Raw genomic sequence first — 18,614 nt, forward strand, 5'->3', positions numbered from 1 at the left:
TAATCTAATGCCATACAATTTCACATAAGGGTGCTGTTGCTTTTGTCCATCATTCTGTAGTTGCAGTGCAAAAAGAACACTATTATGGATATTTCCATTGATTTACCTCCATTGACGTCTCTCTATCACTGATGGATCAACAAAAGCAGTTTCCACACACTCCTCATTCCATTTAACTTATCAAATAATAGCCGCTCACGGTTAAAGCACTGAATTGATTTCAGAATTAGAAAATACGGAGAAATGTCTGAGGCAATGAGGCATGGGACAGAATATGTGAATTGAACATAATCATTGAAGATAATATTATAGAAGAGAGGACATGATGCTACTCCTTTTAAATACAGCAACTAACCTGAGATAAATTCATTCACTCATCTTACCGCCTGCTCATCCCAGGGGTTTGAAAGCCTCTGTTGACAACTGCTATGCTGATCTTTACCATCTTACTTCTGTGTGCAGAAGGACAAACAACGGCAGTGTGTGGTCATTAACAGGGAGCAATAATGACGAATGTGAGCCACGGGGCATGCCTGGACCTGAACGGGCCCGACAGTATCCGGGAACTGCAAATCAGCAAAGTAAGAAAGCACGCACGTATGGATGCACGCATCCACAAGTAAGTGACTTTAAGTGGTGAGAGTCCGGCTGTGCTGGATCAATGATGGATCAGCATGGTTGGGTGACTAACACTGGAAAAAAAAAAGCACATGGCTCATTGAATAGATGGGTCTGAAGGTGGAAGAAGAGGGTTCAAGGAAAGGTCAGGGCAGGACTCAGAGCTCTTCAATTTCACCATCTTACTTGTTCTACCTTCCATTCTTTCCATGTCCTAAGCTCACTGGAGGGTTTCCATTTGAAAATAACATTTCTGCACTGTTTCCCTTCTTCGGTTACTGCTGTAACATCTTCTAACGTGGGCTGGGGGAGGTGGAAACACTTAATCACAGACATGGATACACTCCTCAAGGCCACCAGTTCTTTGATCATTTGCTCGCCGTGATTGTAAAGAAACTTCTAGGAAGGTTCATTTAGAGTGTACTGAGCTGGCGACAAAATTGTGTCAATACGGCAAAGAGGAAAAAAATGTAATAATGCACGCTGCATTAAAGCAGCTAATTTAAAGTGACAGGTGCATCATGTAGCATCAGCTCGAGAGAAAGAAGCATTTCTACACAACCCTTAACATTCAGCTGAATGCTAGTACACAATGCATGCTTTTTAAGCTATTTATAGTCGGTATTCTTCAGGAATAGCTATTCGGTGTATTAATGTTCTGTAATGCAATAGTTTTGATTTTGTGTCCACCCTTCCTGAGCTGGACTGAAAATCACCTTCACATAAACAAAGGCAGGTGTAATAAGAATAACATTATAACACCTGCATTGCATTTAGTACAAAACAATACACTTTGAAGGCATTTTTTCCTACAGTAGCAGTAAAATTACAAAAACCTAACAGAAGTGAATTGAATCCAGCATTATTTGTATATATTGCTTACTGTTGGCTCTTTTTATGACATATTACCTCGATTCAAACCCAACATTTCATATTTATCAAGACAATTTCCTGTTTAGAGTTTGCAAGGGAGTAATGGAACAAGAAGGAGAACCTCACAGGCTTCCCTCAACTATATGACGCCGTTTTCCACTGAAATAAACCATTAGGTCATTCAGGGATGTGAAATTGAAATGTGTCATCCCATCTGTCTTCCTTAAATTTTGTTTACACAGCAGGTTATTTAGCTGTATATGTTGTTACAAACACTGTGATAGGAAATAAAAACTGACATGCTCTGAAATAGATGCCACCAATATTGGCCCTTTGCAAAAAATTCAGCAATGATCCATATGTGTTTCTCTTCCATAAGATTGAATATCTTTCAAAAAGGGATTTCTGTGTTATGGGGACAGATTTGAGTTTTCCTGTGTTCGTTCAATCTACTGTTTTCTGTCCACACCAGCAGTTCTGAGCACAACTGACGCTGTAAAGACTCAAAAATGAAATCAACTTCCATTACAGTCATTGTCTAGGTAGCAGAGTTATTGCCACTGTAAGAGAAGCATCACTATGTCTGAAAGGATTTGGGTAGTGACATAGAGCAGGTTGTAAATTGGCCAAATAGGCCAAATACCCAGTAGAATGAGATTTTCATTTCTTCCCAAATGATATGGTTAGCTTGCAAAGACAGTCCACCTGAAGGAGGGAAGCCAACCATGCTCTGAAACAAATCCTGTACGATTATACTGTATAAATGTCAGTGCTTAGTGGCAGCAGGCCTTTCAGTGACTTTTTCTGTATGAATGTGCCAGAGCGAGTGTGTGTGTGTGTGTGTGTGTGTGTGTGAGCGTCTGTCTACACTATACTTAAACACACATCTGTGTTTTTGCTGTGCTAAAGCTGGCGACGTATTAGTTCAGCAAAATGGAGTGCTCTGTAGAAAACACAAATCTTGTGGTGAGGTGAAAAGCTCAGTCAAGCTAAAATTAAACCCTGGACTCTGTCATTACAGGCTTGAAAGATGTGACAGCGTGACCCGGGACCAGCAGATAGCTGCATGGCTTTGTTTGTGTTATTGCAGTGATTTTTTTTTTCACTTGTGACCTCTTAAAATGAAGCTATGCCTATTTGTGACTCCTTGCATACGCCACTGAACGAAGTGCTGTTTGACTACAGACCCGTCTTCCCTCTCAGATTAAATGTATCTAGAAATAATTTTAAGTTATAGTGTATTATTTAACTGGCAAAAGCCATGGTTACTGTGGCAACACCAAGTGCAGTTTAATACCACAGGTCCCTGAATTATGGAAGCAGTAAACACTCCTTGAACTGCCACTTGAAATGCAAAAGAGGAGCTACCGGTGTATCTGTTTATAGAACAGCCAAACAAAACTGCAATCTGATTTCATGCTGCACACTGTGCAATTAGTTTTATAGGTAATGTAAAAACAGTTGGTATCTTTGCTTAGTCAGACAAACACACAGTGTTTCCCATAGTTTATGGCTCCTTCAGAGCAAAAGAGATTTTTTCCAGTTTCAATATGAAACAAGCAGTGAGAAATGTCGGGTTTGTAACAGCAGTAACTTCATCCGGCTCTCACACAGGATAAAAACAGTATCAATGAGACAGGATCATGCTGGATTAGATGATTCATTGCTTCCTGTGAGTATGTGTGTAACTCCACCAGGTAAATATTAGGGAAATCTATTGGGGAACCAATGTTTTCTGCTCTTCTATTTCTCTTCTTCTCACATCTTACATTTATCTTATGACTATTTGGGGGATCCAGACTCCTATGATGGGAACTGTGCTAGTCTACGTGTCTCTGCCAGGAATGTGTATGTGACTCAGAGTATGTTTTTATAGGCTATTTTTGTGAATGCCTGTATAATAGACAGGTTGCATTCCATCACTTTCCAGAATCTACAACCTGAGCGAGAGTCACTGAGTGTGTGAGGTTTGTCTGTGGTGTACCAAAGAAATCCTGCTGCGGTGAAAAAACAGGGGATGTGTTTCCTGACAGGCCTGCATTAAAAGCTTACAACCGGGATGTGATCCATGTTCTATTTTCTGTCCTCACTTACTAGCTGCACTTGGAAACAGTGGTGCTCTTTACACTTCCATGCAGCACACGCACATATGAGCATACTCACATGCATAAGCGCATTCTGATGCATGCTGAACCATCTGCCTTTTACTGTATGAAAAATAATCCCTCTTACTGTGTGCATGCAGCTACTGAGTATTGTTCCATTAGCTCAACCAACTCAGAATCATAATGGCCATAAACTTAATCAAGCACTGGTTCTTTTATGAGGCCATTTTCAGGATATGGATAACAGTACATTCCTCTCCACCTTAATAAAACCATACTTGCACTGCGTGGGCTGAGGGACTCTGACACGGTTAATAAGATGTTTACCTCAAGCTGAATGCCCTGCAATGCAACCAGCCTCCCAGCAGCGCACACATTCCAAACCCAGCATAATTACAAGCCGGGTTGATTAATTATGTCTCAACAATATGCTGCACTCCAACGCCACAAGGGCTAATTAACAGAATGAACAAGATTGGTAGGAACAATTATTAGGAGGTTCAAGCTCACACTCTGGATTTGGCAATGCTGTTTACAGTCTCAGAAAACAGGGCCAGAAAATATGCACATCAGGCTGTGTCACACTAACACAGACAAAGATCACAGCCAACACTAGCGCACAGCTCCCAGCAAATAGTGAGCAAAGGGCTACTAAAGAGTACTGATACAGCATAACTCTGTGTTCAGTGCCTGGCTGTGCACCTGACAACACACACACAGCAGAAGCAGCATGTAGGAAAATCCATCTGCCTTATTAACTGGTCCTGCTCACAGTGCATCCTACCTGCAACTCATCTTATCTGTGCAGCTTCAGCCTGGAGGCTGTCCTATCGCAGACCTTAGATCAGATCTTGCTATAAACAATGTGACCTTGACAACAAGAAAAAGAAGATATAAAATCTCACCTAAGGATAAGAAAGAAGAGGTTCAATTAGTTCAGTCCCTGACATTTAAGATGAAAGCAGACGTTTCAGAAAATAGCTTGGAACGATGGCCCATTTTGTGAGGAAAAAGTTTCTGTAATATTTTTCTTCTTCTGTCTGTGTCATTTAAAACATTAATATTAAACCACTATATATTAATATTAGAACATTATGTAAAGTGACCATAAAAGACTGCCAATTCTCAACTCCTCTAATTAATGCACTGCTGGAATATAACACATATAATACTGTCTCTCCACCCCAGTAGTAATACTGCTACAATCTGTGCTTCTCTAAATCACTGGGGAGAGTATTGCAGAACCATCTTTAATGCAAAAACCTATTCAGGGACAGGTACTGCAATTATAATGAAGTCACTTTATAAATCAGTCAGCCAATGTACAGATTGGCATCAGTATCCACGCTGTCCAGAGAGGGCTCCTTGATATCAGAGAGCCTTTGAGAGACTACACTATAATGGCAGCATTATCAATTAATTTAAACTCCAACAACCTTGTTTGTTTCTTTAGTATTAATTAATACACAGCACTTCACTAGGATGTGAAGGCAGGTCATTCTCTGCTCTTTCCCAAGCTTTTAGCTCTTGCCATCTTAAAAGAAGGGGGAATCTAAAACACACTGAAGCCAGACACATTTTCCTAGAGGAGGAGGTGACAGCTCTAAAGCATATTACTCATTTTAAAAAGTCTCATATATAATATGGATGTTGTTACATATAACTATGTTATGTAAAAATGGTTTGTACTGTGATTATGCTAGTCAGTCTAACTCCCTCTAAATGTTTAATTTGTAAATAGGGTTCTGTAAAATAAGTGATATTTAGTAATCTGTGTACTACTGTGTAGTATTACAGTAACAACAACAACAACAACAACAACAATACTACTAATAATAATAATGCAGTGATATTGCTTCTGTTTTGCATACAGAAACAGTGGCTCTTCTCCCCCAAAGCTCAACTTGTAGACGGTCCAGATACCGAATAATTATCTACAGCAGCAGTACTATCGTTATGTTCTATAAACGCATCAGTCTTTGACAAAGCTTCGTTATTTGAGCGCAACTCCGTCCTATTCTCCAATCGTCCCCACCTGCTCAGCCTACCTGTCACACAGTGAGACAGAGATCTGTTGCAGGTAGCAGCAGCAGCAGGTTCATCCAGTTCCGAGCAGGGAGCGTCAGACTCTCAAGTGCCCCTGAAGCAGAATCAGTCCAGTTGCGCACTGAACTGTGGAGGGTCCTGCTCCGGCGGAGCTGCTACAGCTGAGTGCGCCGAGGACACCAGCTGTGGATGCTCACTTCCCCTCCGCGGGGCAATCCCGTTCTCGACTTACGAGCAACGTCACACACTCACTTCAAACATAGCCACATAGCGCATATGCACCTTCCGTTGGAATAATGGAGTGTGACTCCGGAGTGTCCCGCCGCCCCCTCACGTCTGTCCTCCAAATTTGCCAGACCTCACACTGTAGGGTTCTCCTCCACTATCCAGCATGCAGCTCTCCCAGTCAGAGCACCACGAACCGCACAGCATCGCTCTCTGCTGCGGCACCAGCCTCCTGGATTGACTGAAACAGTCCCCGGCAGGCTTCTGATAACCCAGAGGTGAATCAAAGTGACCCTGTTGCACTCACAGCGAGTTCGGTTAAACGGTCATTCGGCCCTATTTGATCTCTTTGGGATCGCTACAGTACCACAAAGGGCTTTTTAGTTCGCTGGCATCGTGAGGGCTGCTTCACACACTTGTGATTCCCGTTCCAACATCTAAGCAGCGTGAGGGACAAAGGTGCGCTGCCGTGCGCCGCGCAGGCACCAGGGGAGCCGGGAGCAGTGGAGACAAGCTTCACACAAACATGCTCCTGATCTCACAATCGCTGCAGCGTGATGTGAGTGGATCATTAAGGGTTTTGCTGTATTTAAATGGAAATAAGCTCACAATGGGGACTGATGCCCTTCCACCAGAGGATAAGATCCACGCGAGCTAAATGAGGAATACTGTATAGATCTAAATACAGAAAACATAAGAAACACGGTGCTATTATCTATTATTACTTCACAATAAAGGCAGCGTCTAAACATAGACACCAGAAATCACCCAGTCCGATCCTCGCAGCGCGCCGACTTCTCCCCGACAGAGAGCTCGCCCTTACCGGGTGGCGAACCGCGCTCCCTTCCTCTCTGGTTATTTTCCTTTTCACACCACGGCCGGACATTTGCCCATCAATTTAGCGTGCCAGCGCGGGTCTCCCCCCGTTGGGATACAAACGATGATCGTGCGTGCTAAATTGTCCATTTTCCATAACCACAACAGTCCACGCACGACCCGCCCCCAGGCGGTGCTGATTGGCCCAGGAGCTCCTCGACGTCTTCGTCGCACCGTAAAGAAAAACACACACATCTGGATGCGACCCCGCGCAACTGGGGCGCGCTGGAAGCACCGAATTACGCACAGGATTTGAACCAACATGGAGGTGCTTCGACTCTCCACTGGTTTTGTTTTTTTGTTTTTAGAAACATGTCTACTGTTCATCATGGTTGGAGATAGGTTGCGGATGCTTTTAAATAAGTGCATCACGGTCAACACTTTATGATGGTGATTTTTCATGAGCTACATTAATTTATGATGGGTTTTTTAAACAGTTTAATTCTGTAAGACATAAGCCAGCAGTAATGGAAATAAGCTGTGTAACGCATTAGGCCCGTTACTGTAAATGCAATTACAATTAGCTAATAGGCTTCTTTATACTGGCAACTCACGCGCTCCACACATTAAAGTTCAGCATGGACAAACCCAAAAGCAAAGCAACGAGATGCTGAGAATAAGAGGTGAAAACGAACTGAACGCATCACTAGCAGCACTTCACAGCCTACGTTGTCTTTACAAAGAGGATATTTTCAAAATGCTGTGTAAGTGCCTACGTCTGCATATTTAAAAGGCATGATCATATCTCTGGAAACAGAGCTGGGAGCGACTCTGACTTGTTTCAAGAGAGGAACCATTATTTCCGAGACTCTTGCGCCGCTGTGTGTCCGAAAGAAGTCATCCCCCTTCCTGTCATGCCTTCCGACTTCACATGGTCTTACACTTTGGAAGAATGCTTTATCTCTGGATCTATCTTTTGGCACCGGTGTGCGCAGAGAAGCAGGCTGGGCAAGCGAGACTAATCACTGAGCAACCGTGCAGAGGCTTTCTGAGGATTAGTGACAGCTGTCACACTCTCAATGTGGCTTCAGTGTGTTTACAGCAAAGGGGGAAATGATGGTGCAAGTAAATAATTGTATAAATAGATCGTATTAAACCCTGACAACAGAAATAAAGGAATTATTATTAATGTTATTGTTATTATTAAGCTTTATTCTACTATCCCCTACTCTAGAATTATGTTAATTAGGACCTGATCATATTATGAATCAGATTATACCACACCCACTAAATTATTTTTGCAATTTAAATGTATATACATAGGGTCCAGAAAATACTTAACGTCAGTATAATAGCCTACAATTAAACATTTAACACTAAACCACAGTGAAAAGATAATGGATGGCGGTTTCCATATTTCCCAGGTTACCTGAACGCAATATTAGGCTCCTCCCCAAGCGGAAGTAAACCTGTTTCTTCGGATGTTGGTGTTTGTCAGGTGAGTTCTCTACAACTTCCAGATTAGCGTGACTTTATAATGGAAACGAATAGACAGTCTAACAGATCCATTTCACAAGAACACGTAACCACAAAGACCCCGTGTATTGACTGAAACCGTAGATTGTATAAATTCAGCTGTCGTATCATTGGTGTCATATGACTAACGCAGAGTCAGTGTGTGGCTGCACTAACATTAAACGTCTTCAGTGAGGTTAGGAAAGCTTTTGGTTAGAAATTACATTCATGTTGGTCTTAAAATTTCCCTTAAACATACCATGGTTGGTTTTATGCCAGTTTGCTTCTAGGTAAGAATGGATCTGACTTTCTAACAGTTGTATCTACTGTAATCCGTCTATTGTGTATGTTTTAGCCATAACCTCATATAAAAACGTTTGCATTAATGTATTTTTGTAGTCTTGAAGCTGCATAATTTAATTTATTTAGGCTACATTAGCAAAGACTTGTGTTATGCAAGGCCTTTCACGTCACATTACCCATTTGACAAATAGCCTATAGAACTTCATAATTTTCATAACACAGAGAGTTACATAATAGAAGCGTGTATTTCCAGAAGCTGGAGGCGACTGATGAGAGAAAAGTTATGTGGAGCAGAGGCTTGAACTTTCCACTCTTGCAACATATATTTATGTGCTAGAATGCACACATTATTCTGTGCACATGACCTTTAATCTCGCTTCTGTCTGTTCTAGCTAAACCAGATTGTTTTGCAATCATAAACCAGCTGAGTCAAAACCTCGATCAGTATCATGGCTACAAACCTGTTAACTGGTTCCTTTACATGCTTGTTTAATGCAGTGCCATAGTTTTCACACATGCATTAACTGCAGCAGTTTGAAATGCGTTTATTCCAGGAGTGTTTGGCTGTGTGTGTTGTTATAGTATGTTTTATTTTTATTTTTATTCACCCTCTCTCTCTCTCTTTCTTCTGTTTTTTTTCCTACTGTTCATGTCAGGTAAACACAACAAACATGCTGGCAACGCAGGCTGACCGGGTTATGGCACTTGGAGAATGGGAGGGACGCTGGCATGAGAACAACATTGGCTTCCATCAGCCTCATGTACACAAGTAATGAACGTGCTTGAAAATGGTAGAAAAGATGTACAAACAACTCCCTTATTTATAAAGTCAATAAAGAACAGTGAGTAGAAATAAGCTTATTCAATCCAAACACTGTCACCTGCATGTCAAAGCTCACTGTGAGTGCATGTTGGAAATATCCAAACTTTTCAAGTTTAAGAAGTTCAAGGGGATTGATGATGTAACCACACTTATTACAGAAGAATGTGTGTTGGTTTGCTGTTAATAGGGGTTTTCTACTTTTGACAGTTTGCTGGAGAGCAGTATTGACAAAGTTCTCGCTGGACGAACAGCAGTTCGCTTCTTCTTCCCTCTCTGTGGGAAAGCTGTGGATATGAAGTGGTATGAAGCTTAGTTAATCCATTCAGAAATAAGAAGGTGGTTGTTTAGATTTTCAGGAGTCATCGCCAAGCTCTTATTAAGGCAGCCATGAGCTACAAACAACAGTTACCAACACACTTTTCTACATTTCATACTCAGTGTTGCCTGAGAATAAAATGCTCCTTTATTCCTTCCCCTTTCCATGTGAATCTCAGGCTAGCCGATATGGGCCATTCAGTGGTCGGTGTGGAGATATCTGAAAAGGCAATCGAGCAGTTCTTTGAAGAGAACAACTTGACGTACAGTGAGGAGCCGGTCCCTTCCATCCCCAGTGCAAAGGTTTACAAGGTGGGTGAACTAAAGAGTGAAGGATCATCTCATCATGCTTTTCATATTTTTAATCATGCCTGTCAAAGACCACCACCAAGTTTTGAGTGCAACAAATGCACTGTACGTATTTATTATGCTTTTATAAGATTTCCTGTTTTTGATACTATTTGTTGTTGACTATTTTTGTCAGCTAAATGTAGCTGTTTCGGTGTATTTACATTCAGTAATTAATTCAGTAATTAAGATGTGAGACTGTATGCTTCCTTGCTCTGCCCTGCCAATAAAAGATACTACTAGTGGCTCACATGTGCTGCTATACATTGACAGGAAAACATTGTAAGGCAGAGGAACATCTGTTTAACCAACCAGAACACTTCCTGACTACATGCTGCATTTATAGACATAGACCAAGTTGTTAATTTACACTGTCTTTGGTTTGCAGAGTTCAGAGAAAAATATTTCCCTGTATCAATGTGACCTATACAGCTTCTCCAGGTAGATAACCTCTGTTTTCTTTAATTGTTTGTACAAGAAAAAAAAAAGTGTTGAAAAGATGTGAATTGCGTACTTACTTTGTCTGAATTATACAGTTCCATCGAAGGTCAGTTTGGAGCAATCTGGGACAGAGGATCTCTAGTGGCTATCAACCCAAGAGACAGAGAAAAGTAAGATGAGATTAAACCCTAAATTAAGATGGAATAACCCCACAAATAAATATTAAAATAATATTAACATTTATTATACATATAGCACATTTTGTAACCATACATTCCATGTCATCTTACTACTCTCTCTTACCACAGGTATGCTTCTCTTATCATTTCTCTCATGGCCAAAGACTGTAGATACCTTTTGGACACTTTTCTGTATAATCCAGAATTATATAAAGGTAAATATCTATCTAATAGTTCTGCCTAAAAAAATTACATACTGTGAAAGTCATATAGGAATATAAAGTAACAAATCCCTCTGTTTGTTTGACTATTTGTTTTTCAGGTCCCCCCTTTTTTGTGCCTAATGAGCAAGTACACAGTCTTTTTGGTGAGTGTTGTTAAGAGCTCAAACTTAATCATAAAACAAAGAAAATCAAAAACCAAAGCAAAAAAAAAAAAATGGCTGAGACTGGAGATTAATATTAATCTTTTTTTTTTTTTTTATGGTGCATCTGTTTTCTTCAGGGAACAGCTGTGATATTGAACTGCTGCAGTCAGTGGATTCTTTGACAGACAAACAGCGAGGCTGGGGGCTGGACTACATGACTGAAAACGTACACCTCATTACTCCAAAGAGCGAGTGAAAACAAAGCGTTGACAGCTTAGAAAAAGCTGATCTTGGATAATTTATTGCAAACACTGGTCCGAGGCAGTTTTTAAATGCTTGTACATCATCTTGACACAGTTCCATGTCAAGAGAAAAACTGAATGTACAAAAATAAAACTAGTTTTGTCAAAATATGGTCTGTGGTTTTATTTAAACAAGTTGGACAGCTGTTTAGTGTATTACTGACAGAACTACAGTTTCATTCAAGTTTATATTTACTAGTTGTTTTAATTACCACAATCTTAATTGTTAAATATGTAAAAATAATAATAATAATAATAATAATAATAATAATAATAATGCACATAATAAAAAATCTCTATGTTGACTCTCGTCTCACTTTAGTTGCGTCATAGGGACAGCTTCTTCCCTATTGGCTGTTGCTTAGATACGGAGCCTAACATTAGCAAACGGCAAAAAGAAAGGAGTGCTAGCTAAATGCTATAAAAATGCCGAAATGTGCCGACGAGACGAGAAATGTAAGTTTACACATAAATAGTGATCTTTTAAACGGTTTAAAGTTAGTTTTAAAGCGGTAATAATAAAGCATCCTATCTATAAAGCTCTGACAGTGACTACAGCTGCCCGTGTCTTGTGCTACCTAACTTTAACGCTAGCTTACTTTATCACAATTAACTGTAAAAGTGCTAAAATGACTTATTTGGTTGGGTTAATTTAACTTGTCGTGAAGCTAAACGTCAGGTTGACCTTAACGAAGCAGCTAACTAGTTACCTTTCAGGTGAGTGTGCCGTGTCCAGGCCGCTGGGTGTGGAGTGATGAATCCCACACGGTGGAGTTTGTCAGGTGAGTGTAACCTGGCTAATATAAAGGTGCTCAGCATGCTAGCTGACATTTATAAGACGTGTTCTTGTCGTCTCCTGTAGTAATAGTCCGGCAGAGGATGGTGCTTTAAGGAAAAGGAGGCAAAGCAATGTCAATTTCAACGGTCTCCAGCAGCGTGCCGAGTGGTAGGCCTCCAAAAGTTTTATTCTTTTGTTATGTTTGCTTTAATACTTGGTAATTTTTAATCAGCTGTGTGTACAGACGCAATGACGGTCCATACTGAGCTATTCTATTCTAAATACACATAATTAAAAGTTTTGCATTTCACAGCTGAGACTAACCTGCACTTGTTGAAACATCCCTACTGTCCCCTTAGGTTGGCTGACATCTGTACATTGAACCATAGATGGCGCCCAAGCATTGCAAAGACTCTGAGCTCTGCTCATCTGAAAGCATACATGTCCTCAGTGCTGAAGAGGCGAGGAGAACGTGTCACCATTGATGATGTTAAACGCAAGTTTCAATATGTTGTTGAACAATAATACTGCTATGTGCTGCTATGTAAGAGTATTGGCAATTACTAAACAAATAGAAGGTTGCTACAAATGTGAATGAATCAGGAAATATTCATATTTTTGCCTTTGTGATTGCGTTTTTATCCAGATAATTATGCACATAATTCTGTGAAGGTGTGATGACCGTTGACCTTGTTGTGACAGAACTTTCTGTATTGTAGAGGTGGCTGTCAGATTGCTACAGGAAAATTATTCACTTCCTATCCCATTCTGCTTTCTGGCCCTATTGAAGTAAGGACTACAAGGACATGATTTTATGTATACAGATGGTTTTATTTATGTATACAGATTCCATTGTTGTACATCTTATGAAGAGATCTACTACACAGTATTACATCCCCTCTCTGTGTATCCAGGAGTCAAGAGCTGGATGATGTTCTTGCTGCCCTTTTTCTTTACCTGTCTTGTTTCTTCGAACACAAGTCTCTTGAGAATAAACCAAAACCTTTAATGGTGTAAGTATACTGAGATCTAAGGAGACCTGTCTATTATACACATGTATGTTAGAGTACAGCCTGGAGTTGATTACCTTTACTTTATTGATGTTATTTTTTTGTCACATTAATGCTAAAGTATATGCAGTTATCATTTGCATACAATACAATATATTTGTTTTTGTTTTTTTCTAATTCACTTTTCTCTGTTGTCTGTTGTGTCTTTTTGCATACTCACTTTTTTTCTAAACGATGTGTCAGTGTAGACATTAACACAGAGCAACAGAAGATGGCAGAAACTTTGGCCAAAAAGGAGATAGCTAAAAAGAAGCTGGCTGTCTGCTACTTCAGCCTATTCATGGACTTGGCGATAAAACAGCATCAAAATACAAGATATCACAGGTGAGTATTTGTTAAAATTTACAATTGTCATGTGCAGGCAGCATGTTTCAGATTTTAAATTATGTTCAAGTCATGAGATTGTTCATTCCAAAAAGTCTGAGAGTTTCATGAAGTAGTGGATTGGCTGTATGTTATTTGCATTCAAAATTTGCTGCTATTTAGTGGAATCCATTCTTCTCTCTGAATGTGTACTGTTTCTCATGTGTCATATGTCCAAAGCGGACAATGACCCCTCACATGATTAAGAGTTTAAAAGGTTTTGAGCTCACAAATATTATGTACTGTTGAAATATACCTACCTGCTAGACATATAGCAATGCAGCTCACATAAGCTGAAGGAAACTGTTACATTCAGTGAAAAATACCAAGTGAACAATCACAAATGTCTACTGCATATCAATCGTTTATGTATTTTCTTAGGGGACCGATGTTAAGCGCTGCAGAATGGCTGCTAGATGCGGTAGGTGTAATTAGAACCTTTTGCTACAGAACTGTAGTTTTCAGGTAGACTCTTTCCATTTTAGGTATTTTCCCTGTTTTTAAGGTTATTATGTGTGTTACAGGTTAATAATTGCATTTTGTTTCCATCACCACTCCCTTTGTTTTTAAAAGCCTGATAAATATGGCTCCTACAGTAACTGACCTGACATTTGTTCCTTGCATAAGCAGCATTTTAAAACATTTCAAAATGTATTGCCTTATCTGCACACAAAAATGGAGCCTTCAGCAGGTCAGAGTGAAGGCCAGTTCACCATCTGTGAATACAGACGGCAATGACTAGAAAACAGAACGACACTGAGTGCTGGTTATGCCTGGTGGCCTTAATGAATTAGTCAGTGGCAGGAGATGTTGACTCAACACAGGTGCTTTGCTTTGACAGGCTCTCCAGTATTTAGTCAGGTGGGTGGGCAGAGAGAGAAATATCACACTAACAGCAGCAACTTATTGCCTGCTCTGTATGTGACCTTTTTGGACAAAAATAGCTGTTGTGACCTTTTAAAAACCACAGAAGAACAAGTGGCCCACTGGGATTTTAGACGGGATAAGGGATGCTGAATGTTCTTTCACTGAATACATGAAAAAATGAGCTAACAAAGTAAGTGGTCTGATAAAGATTGGCAGGTGACACGCTTCCTTTTTTTTTTTATCTAACCCACTTTACCTAGTGCTTGTACAGCTTCTTCTGCTATGTGGCCTGGGTGACGTTTGGTAGGAAGGACCTAAGGGACATCCAGGAGGAGGTTTGGTGTCTTTTGTACTCTGACACCTTCAACATGGCAGCGAGGAACAGGACTGATGGGGTCTCAGGAATGACCTCAACTCTTCTTAACGGTTCACTGAAGATGGGAGAAGCTGACTCCAAGCAGACAGCATGTAATGGCCAATTCAAGCATAGGTACGTTAAAGTAAAGTAAAGGTGCAGTAGAGGTGGCATGTAGTGCTCTCTGTCACTGTACATGTATGTTTTATGAGAACAAGAATTTTTGATTGGTATAAAGTAACAGCGTTTTTGCCTCTTTAGTTACAGCACTCTTTATGTTCTCACTTCTGTGAAGCTATACATTATTTATTTGTCCTAAGAAGGTTTTTTCCCTACAGACCAGTCAGAAAGGGTCACCTACAGTACTTTAAGACTCTGTGGTGGTCTGTCTGGAGAGCGCTATTTTGCATCGATGTCCATTAATTTTTGTCCTCCCACTCTTCCACTACAACTTAAAACTAAGTCAGAGATAAATTTAAAATCTATCTTTGGTGACAGTGTGACTTCACCTTAAAAGGTCAGAGGTCATGCTTTTTATTCGACCCAAATTTATTGTTGTTCTATTGTTGCGATTTAATTGGACTCAAACAATCGTAAACTATTAATCACTCTTATTTACTGACTCACTTAATGATAAACTGATCAGTTTTCAGTATCTTGCTCAGCAATACTGTTGGAATTGCTTTTTGTAAATTCCAACCATCAGCCTGTTTAACCAGTCTGCCATGACTCCATATTATACAGCAACTAACCTAACAGATCAGACGGTAAGTTGTCTACATTTGATGGACGCCATGTCAGGACTATAACTGGAATTTGATTGATGAAGACAGAGTCATAGCTTTGTCCAATAGAAAGAACTTTCTGACAGCCCATTTTATGTTGTTCTGTGTGTCTGATGCAAGATTGGCACTTGTGTAAGCTGTCAGGGGCACAATGCTCTTTCCTGCTGTCAGGTTTAGACCAAACAATCAAAAGCTGGGCTCGAAGCTTGCTCTCCTCCTGAGGCTGGATGTACACAACATAGTTTGGACTAGCTTTAGTACAGCTTCCAGCTGTCTTACATACACTGAAAAGAAATGATGAACAGTAAAGTACCATTATGCCATCATAAGTACCATAATACATACAATTTTGAAGTGGTGTTATATGTTACTTTCACACAAAATGTATTTTGTGTAACTTCCGCCCCGCATAATCAACTAACAAATTGTGATGTATTACTATGGATAACCAGCTGCTAATACAAAAAGTGGTTAAAATTCCCATTACCATTTCCTGCTGTGTTGTCTCTAGGTAAGGTATTGGGAGTATTAAAAAGATTAGAGCCAGCAGTTGCTTTATTTGTTGCGTTGATCAATGGGGAGAAACATAGCAACCATACAGTACATGACGATAGTGAACTCTAAAGTGACAAAGAAGTGTGTTGATATTTCAAAGGCTATCAAACATATACCATGAGATAAATGCACCCAACTCATGTGGTTACCATATATAAAGAACCTTTCATTAGCATAAAGGCCTGTTGAAGGTCTGTACCTAGCACATGACATGTGAGTAGTCACACCCCACTCAGTGGGGGAAAAACACAGCTAACTCTGGAGAAGCAAAGAAGCACTCTGATATTGAAATAGATGTTTACAGCACACACAGTATACCATTAGACAAACACACTCATTCATGTGATAATCAACTTTGAGAAGAGCTTTTCATTAACATAAAGGCTCTTTCAAGGTGTGTACCCAACACATGACACGACATGTGAGTTACAGTACAACTGCACATCTGTAGTTGTACTGTATATGTTTTCCACATAATTCTGTAAGGTCTTAAACCTAACCTAACAATGCCAAATGCCTCGAGATTACTTTTGTTTGATTTGGTGCTGTATAAATGAACTGAACTGAAGTGAATTAAATTGAATGCATATCACTGTTCATTAACATATAAAACTGTTCGAGACCTGCAGCTAACACATGATATGAGTGTAATCACACGCCACTCACACTGTCTCTTGAGAATGACTTGATTACAGCCACATACTACAACAAGCTCTCTAGAGCACAACAATAACAGGAAAACACTTTGAGATACCATTATTTATACAGATTTAAAACCAGAAAAAGAGAGGAGGATCCTGAGCTGTGTACTTCTACTATCTCTGTGGATTTTTGTATTTAATCTGGAATAGCACATTGATCTTGAGAGCAGCTATAGCAACTTTTCTGAGTAATAGGTTCTTGATCTTTGTTTAGGTTTCCATCATGAGTACTATAAGTGTGTTTGAAAAAGCAGAATATGTGAGGAATGTCTCTTTTTCAAAATGCTTAAACAGCTGTTGATGTATGTTAATGAATGAACATACATATGTCTTCATACTGCATTTATCTGTAATCTGTCCTTTAGTGTGATAGAGGACAAAAGGGTGTGATAGAGGACAATACATCCATTTACATTTGCATGTGTTTATGTGTACAATGTGCTCATTACATTTTTTTGTCCCTGCTCCTTGATCTGACTTCTTACCCAGAAAGTCCCAGAGGCATCCAGCCCTCAGCAGCATAGTTAATCAGCGTTCCCCTCTGATGGTGTCTCTGTTCCCCTCGGCCAAAGAACGGTCACCCCATCTGTTCCTCGGGAGCCGGGCCAGAAGGCAGAGCCCACTGCAGGCTCAGCGCTGTGACACCAAGGCTTTGACGGAGCAGCTCAACCAGCAGCTGGCCAGCGTCAGGTGGTGTTTGACATCATAGAATAAGTCACATTTAACACTCTGGATGATTTGTCATGACTCATAATATGATGTATCTGTTGCACTACTGCCATACTCAGAATGACAATTCTATGTCAGAAAACCACAAGTTTAAAGCTACATAGAGCTGCACAGTGCTGCTCTAATAACCTTAGTAAGTCATTTGAGTCTTTGTTAATATATAATATAAATATATAAACAATATAAAATATAGTGGAGCTTTAAACCTCTAATTGTGCATGATGTTAATAAGCTAACCAAGCTTATTATAAAGCTTGGTTAGCAGTTCATAACATCACAGGTCTACCTTCATCTAATCAGTTCATCTACACTAAAAATGGAGAATATTTTATAGGTATATCTGATGTTTTGTGTTTGTGTGCCATAAGACATATTTCATGTTTATTCTTTTGTCATTCATTTAATCAGGTTTGGGATTCTTGGCAAACCACTGAAACAGTTCAGCCGCAGCACCTTGATACCCCATGGGGAACAGAGGAACAGCAGAGACGAGGCAGGCGGTGATGTTAATAACAGTGAGGATCCTCCTGGCATCCATGTTGAAGGTAGCAGGTCGACCTTGATGGGACCAAACTGAGTAGGATTTAACAGATACAGCAACACGACCCACATAGACACTAGAAACTCAGCAGCTACGACTGAGGTAGTGACCTCAGACACTGACTGAGTCGCATGTTTGAAAGAAATAATGTTTGATGTGTGAGTGTGCATTTCTGTTGGTGTAACAGAGGCACTGCATGTGCTCAGACTTCCAAATGCATTCCTCAGCACAGCCCAAAGGGCGAGGAACAAAATTAATTCAGGTAGCAGCTGAGTTTTCATTCTGTTCTTCTCATGTATGTCATAACACACACCATGTTTGCTGGGATTTGCATCTGAATTTAAATAGGTTTCCTATTTGCCAGCTGGTGGTGCTGTTGAATAAAATATAATGAAATCTATAACACCTCTGAAGGTCTCCAGTTTCTTTATGTTGTGAATTATAACATGAAAATGCAGGAACTCAAGATGATCACGTGCATCATTTGTATTTGGGTAATCGAATTATACAGACTTCACACAGAGGCTCAGTGTTTAGCTTAATTTATTTAGATAAGTGAAGGCTTTCATTTCGACAATCTGTGTACTTGTACTG

The 18,614-nt window shown here is 40.1% G+C and overlaps 3 protein-coding genes across 6 annotated transcripts in view; 2 read left to right on the plus strand and 1 right to left on the minus strand.

Moving 5' to 3' along the window:
* LOC113153158 (exostosin-1c) overlaps nt 1–6,834 on the minus strand; it is a 61,151-nt gene extending 54,317 nt beyond the window's left edge. The window contains exon 1 of one of the 3 annotated variants that reach the window (XM_026346633.1): nt 6,691–6,834. The gene's annotated coding sequence lies outside the window, so the exon portion shown is untranslated. Of the gene's footprint in view, nt 1–5,644; nt 5,890–5,924; nt 6,020–6,690 lie in introns of those variants that run through there. The other 2 variants (XM_026346635.1, XM_026346634.1) reach the window with 2 other exon arrangements.
* Nucleotides 6,835–8,141: 1,307 nt separating this feature from the next.
* LOC113155489 (probable thiopurine S-methyltransferase) lies at nt 8,142–11,388 on the plus strand. 2 transcript variants are annotated; one of them, XM_026350255.1, is made up of 9 exons: nt 8,142–8,181; nt 9,158–9,270; nt 9,532–9,624; nt 9,819–9,951; nt 10,376–10,428; nt 10,524–10,598; nt 10,737–10,822; nt 10,930–10,974; nt 11,112–11,388. In XM_026350255.1, exons 2-9 carry the CDS (start codon nt 9,173–9,175, stop codon nt 11,228–11,230), a joined length of 702 nt encoding a protein of 233 aa, XP_026206040.1. In that variant the 5' UTR covers nt 8,142–8,181; nt 9,158–9,172; the 3' UTR covers nt 11,231–11,388. The 2 variants fall into 2 exon arrangements, with proteins under 2 accessions (XP_026206040.1, XP_026206041.1); XM_026350256.1 differs by lacking the exon at nt 8,142–8,181 and adding an exon at nt 8,275–8,488.
* A 187-nt stretch (nt 11,389–11,575) lies between these two features.
* On the plus strand, nt 11,576–18,413 carry LOC113155486 (protein phosphatase 1 regulatory subunit 36-like). Its single transcript, XM_026350254.1, has 11 exons — nt 11,576–11,732; nt 11,994–12,058; nt 12,139–12,222; nt 12,414–12,550; nt 12,774–12,843; nt 12,969–13,067; nt 13,308–13,448; nt 13,869–13,908; nt 14,615–14,844; nt 17,240–17,440; nt 17,888–18,413. The coding sequence occupies exons 1-11, from the start codon at nt 11,703–11,705 to the stop codon at nt 18,054–18,056; spliced, it is 1,266 nt and encodes a 421-aa protein (XP_026206039.1). The 5' UTR covers nt 11,576–11,702; the 3' UTR covers nt 18,057–18,413.
* Nucleotides 18,414–18,614: the final 201 nt, after the last annotated feature.

Source organism: Anabas testudineus, chromosome 11, assembly GCF_900324465.2.
Source record: "Anabas testudineus chromosome 11, fAnaTes1.2, whole genome shotgun sequence".
Taxonomy (NCBI): Eukaryota; Metazoa; Chordata; class Actinopteri; order Anabantiformes; family Anabantidae; genus Anabas; species Anabas testudineus.

Bases quoted from the DNA above. Each gene is read 5' to 3' on its own strand.
- LOC113155489 (XM_026350255.1), top strand. From the start codon at position 9,173: ATGCTGGCAACGCAGGCTGACCGGGTTATGGCACTTGGAGAATGGGAG. The intron at 9,271-9,531 runs GTAATGAACGTG...TACTTTTGACAG, and splicing joins CATCAGCCTCATGTACACAA to TTTGCTGGAGAGCAGTATTG. The intron at 9,625-9,818 runs GTATGAAGCTTA...TGTGAATCTCAG, and splicing joins AAAGCTGTGGATATGAAGTG to GCTAGCCGATATGGGCCATT.
- LOC113155486 (XM_026350254.1), top strand. From the start codon at position 11,703: ATGCCGAAATGTGCCGACGAGACGAGAAAT. The intron at 13,449-13,868 runs GTGAGTATTTGT...GTATTTTCTTAG, and splicing joins CAAAATACAAGATATCACAG to GGGACCGATGTTAAGCGCTG. The intron at 17,441-17,887 runs GTGGTGTTTGAC...TCATTTAATCAG, and splicing joins CAGCAGCTGGCCAGCGTCAG to GTTTGGGATTCTTGGCAAAC.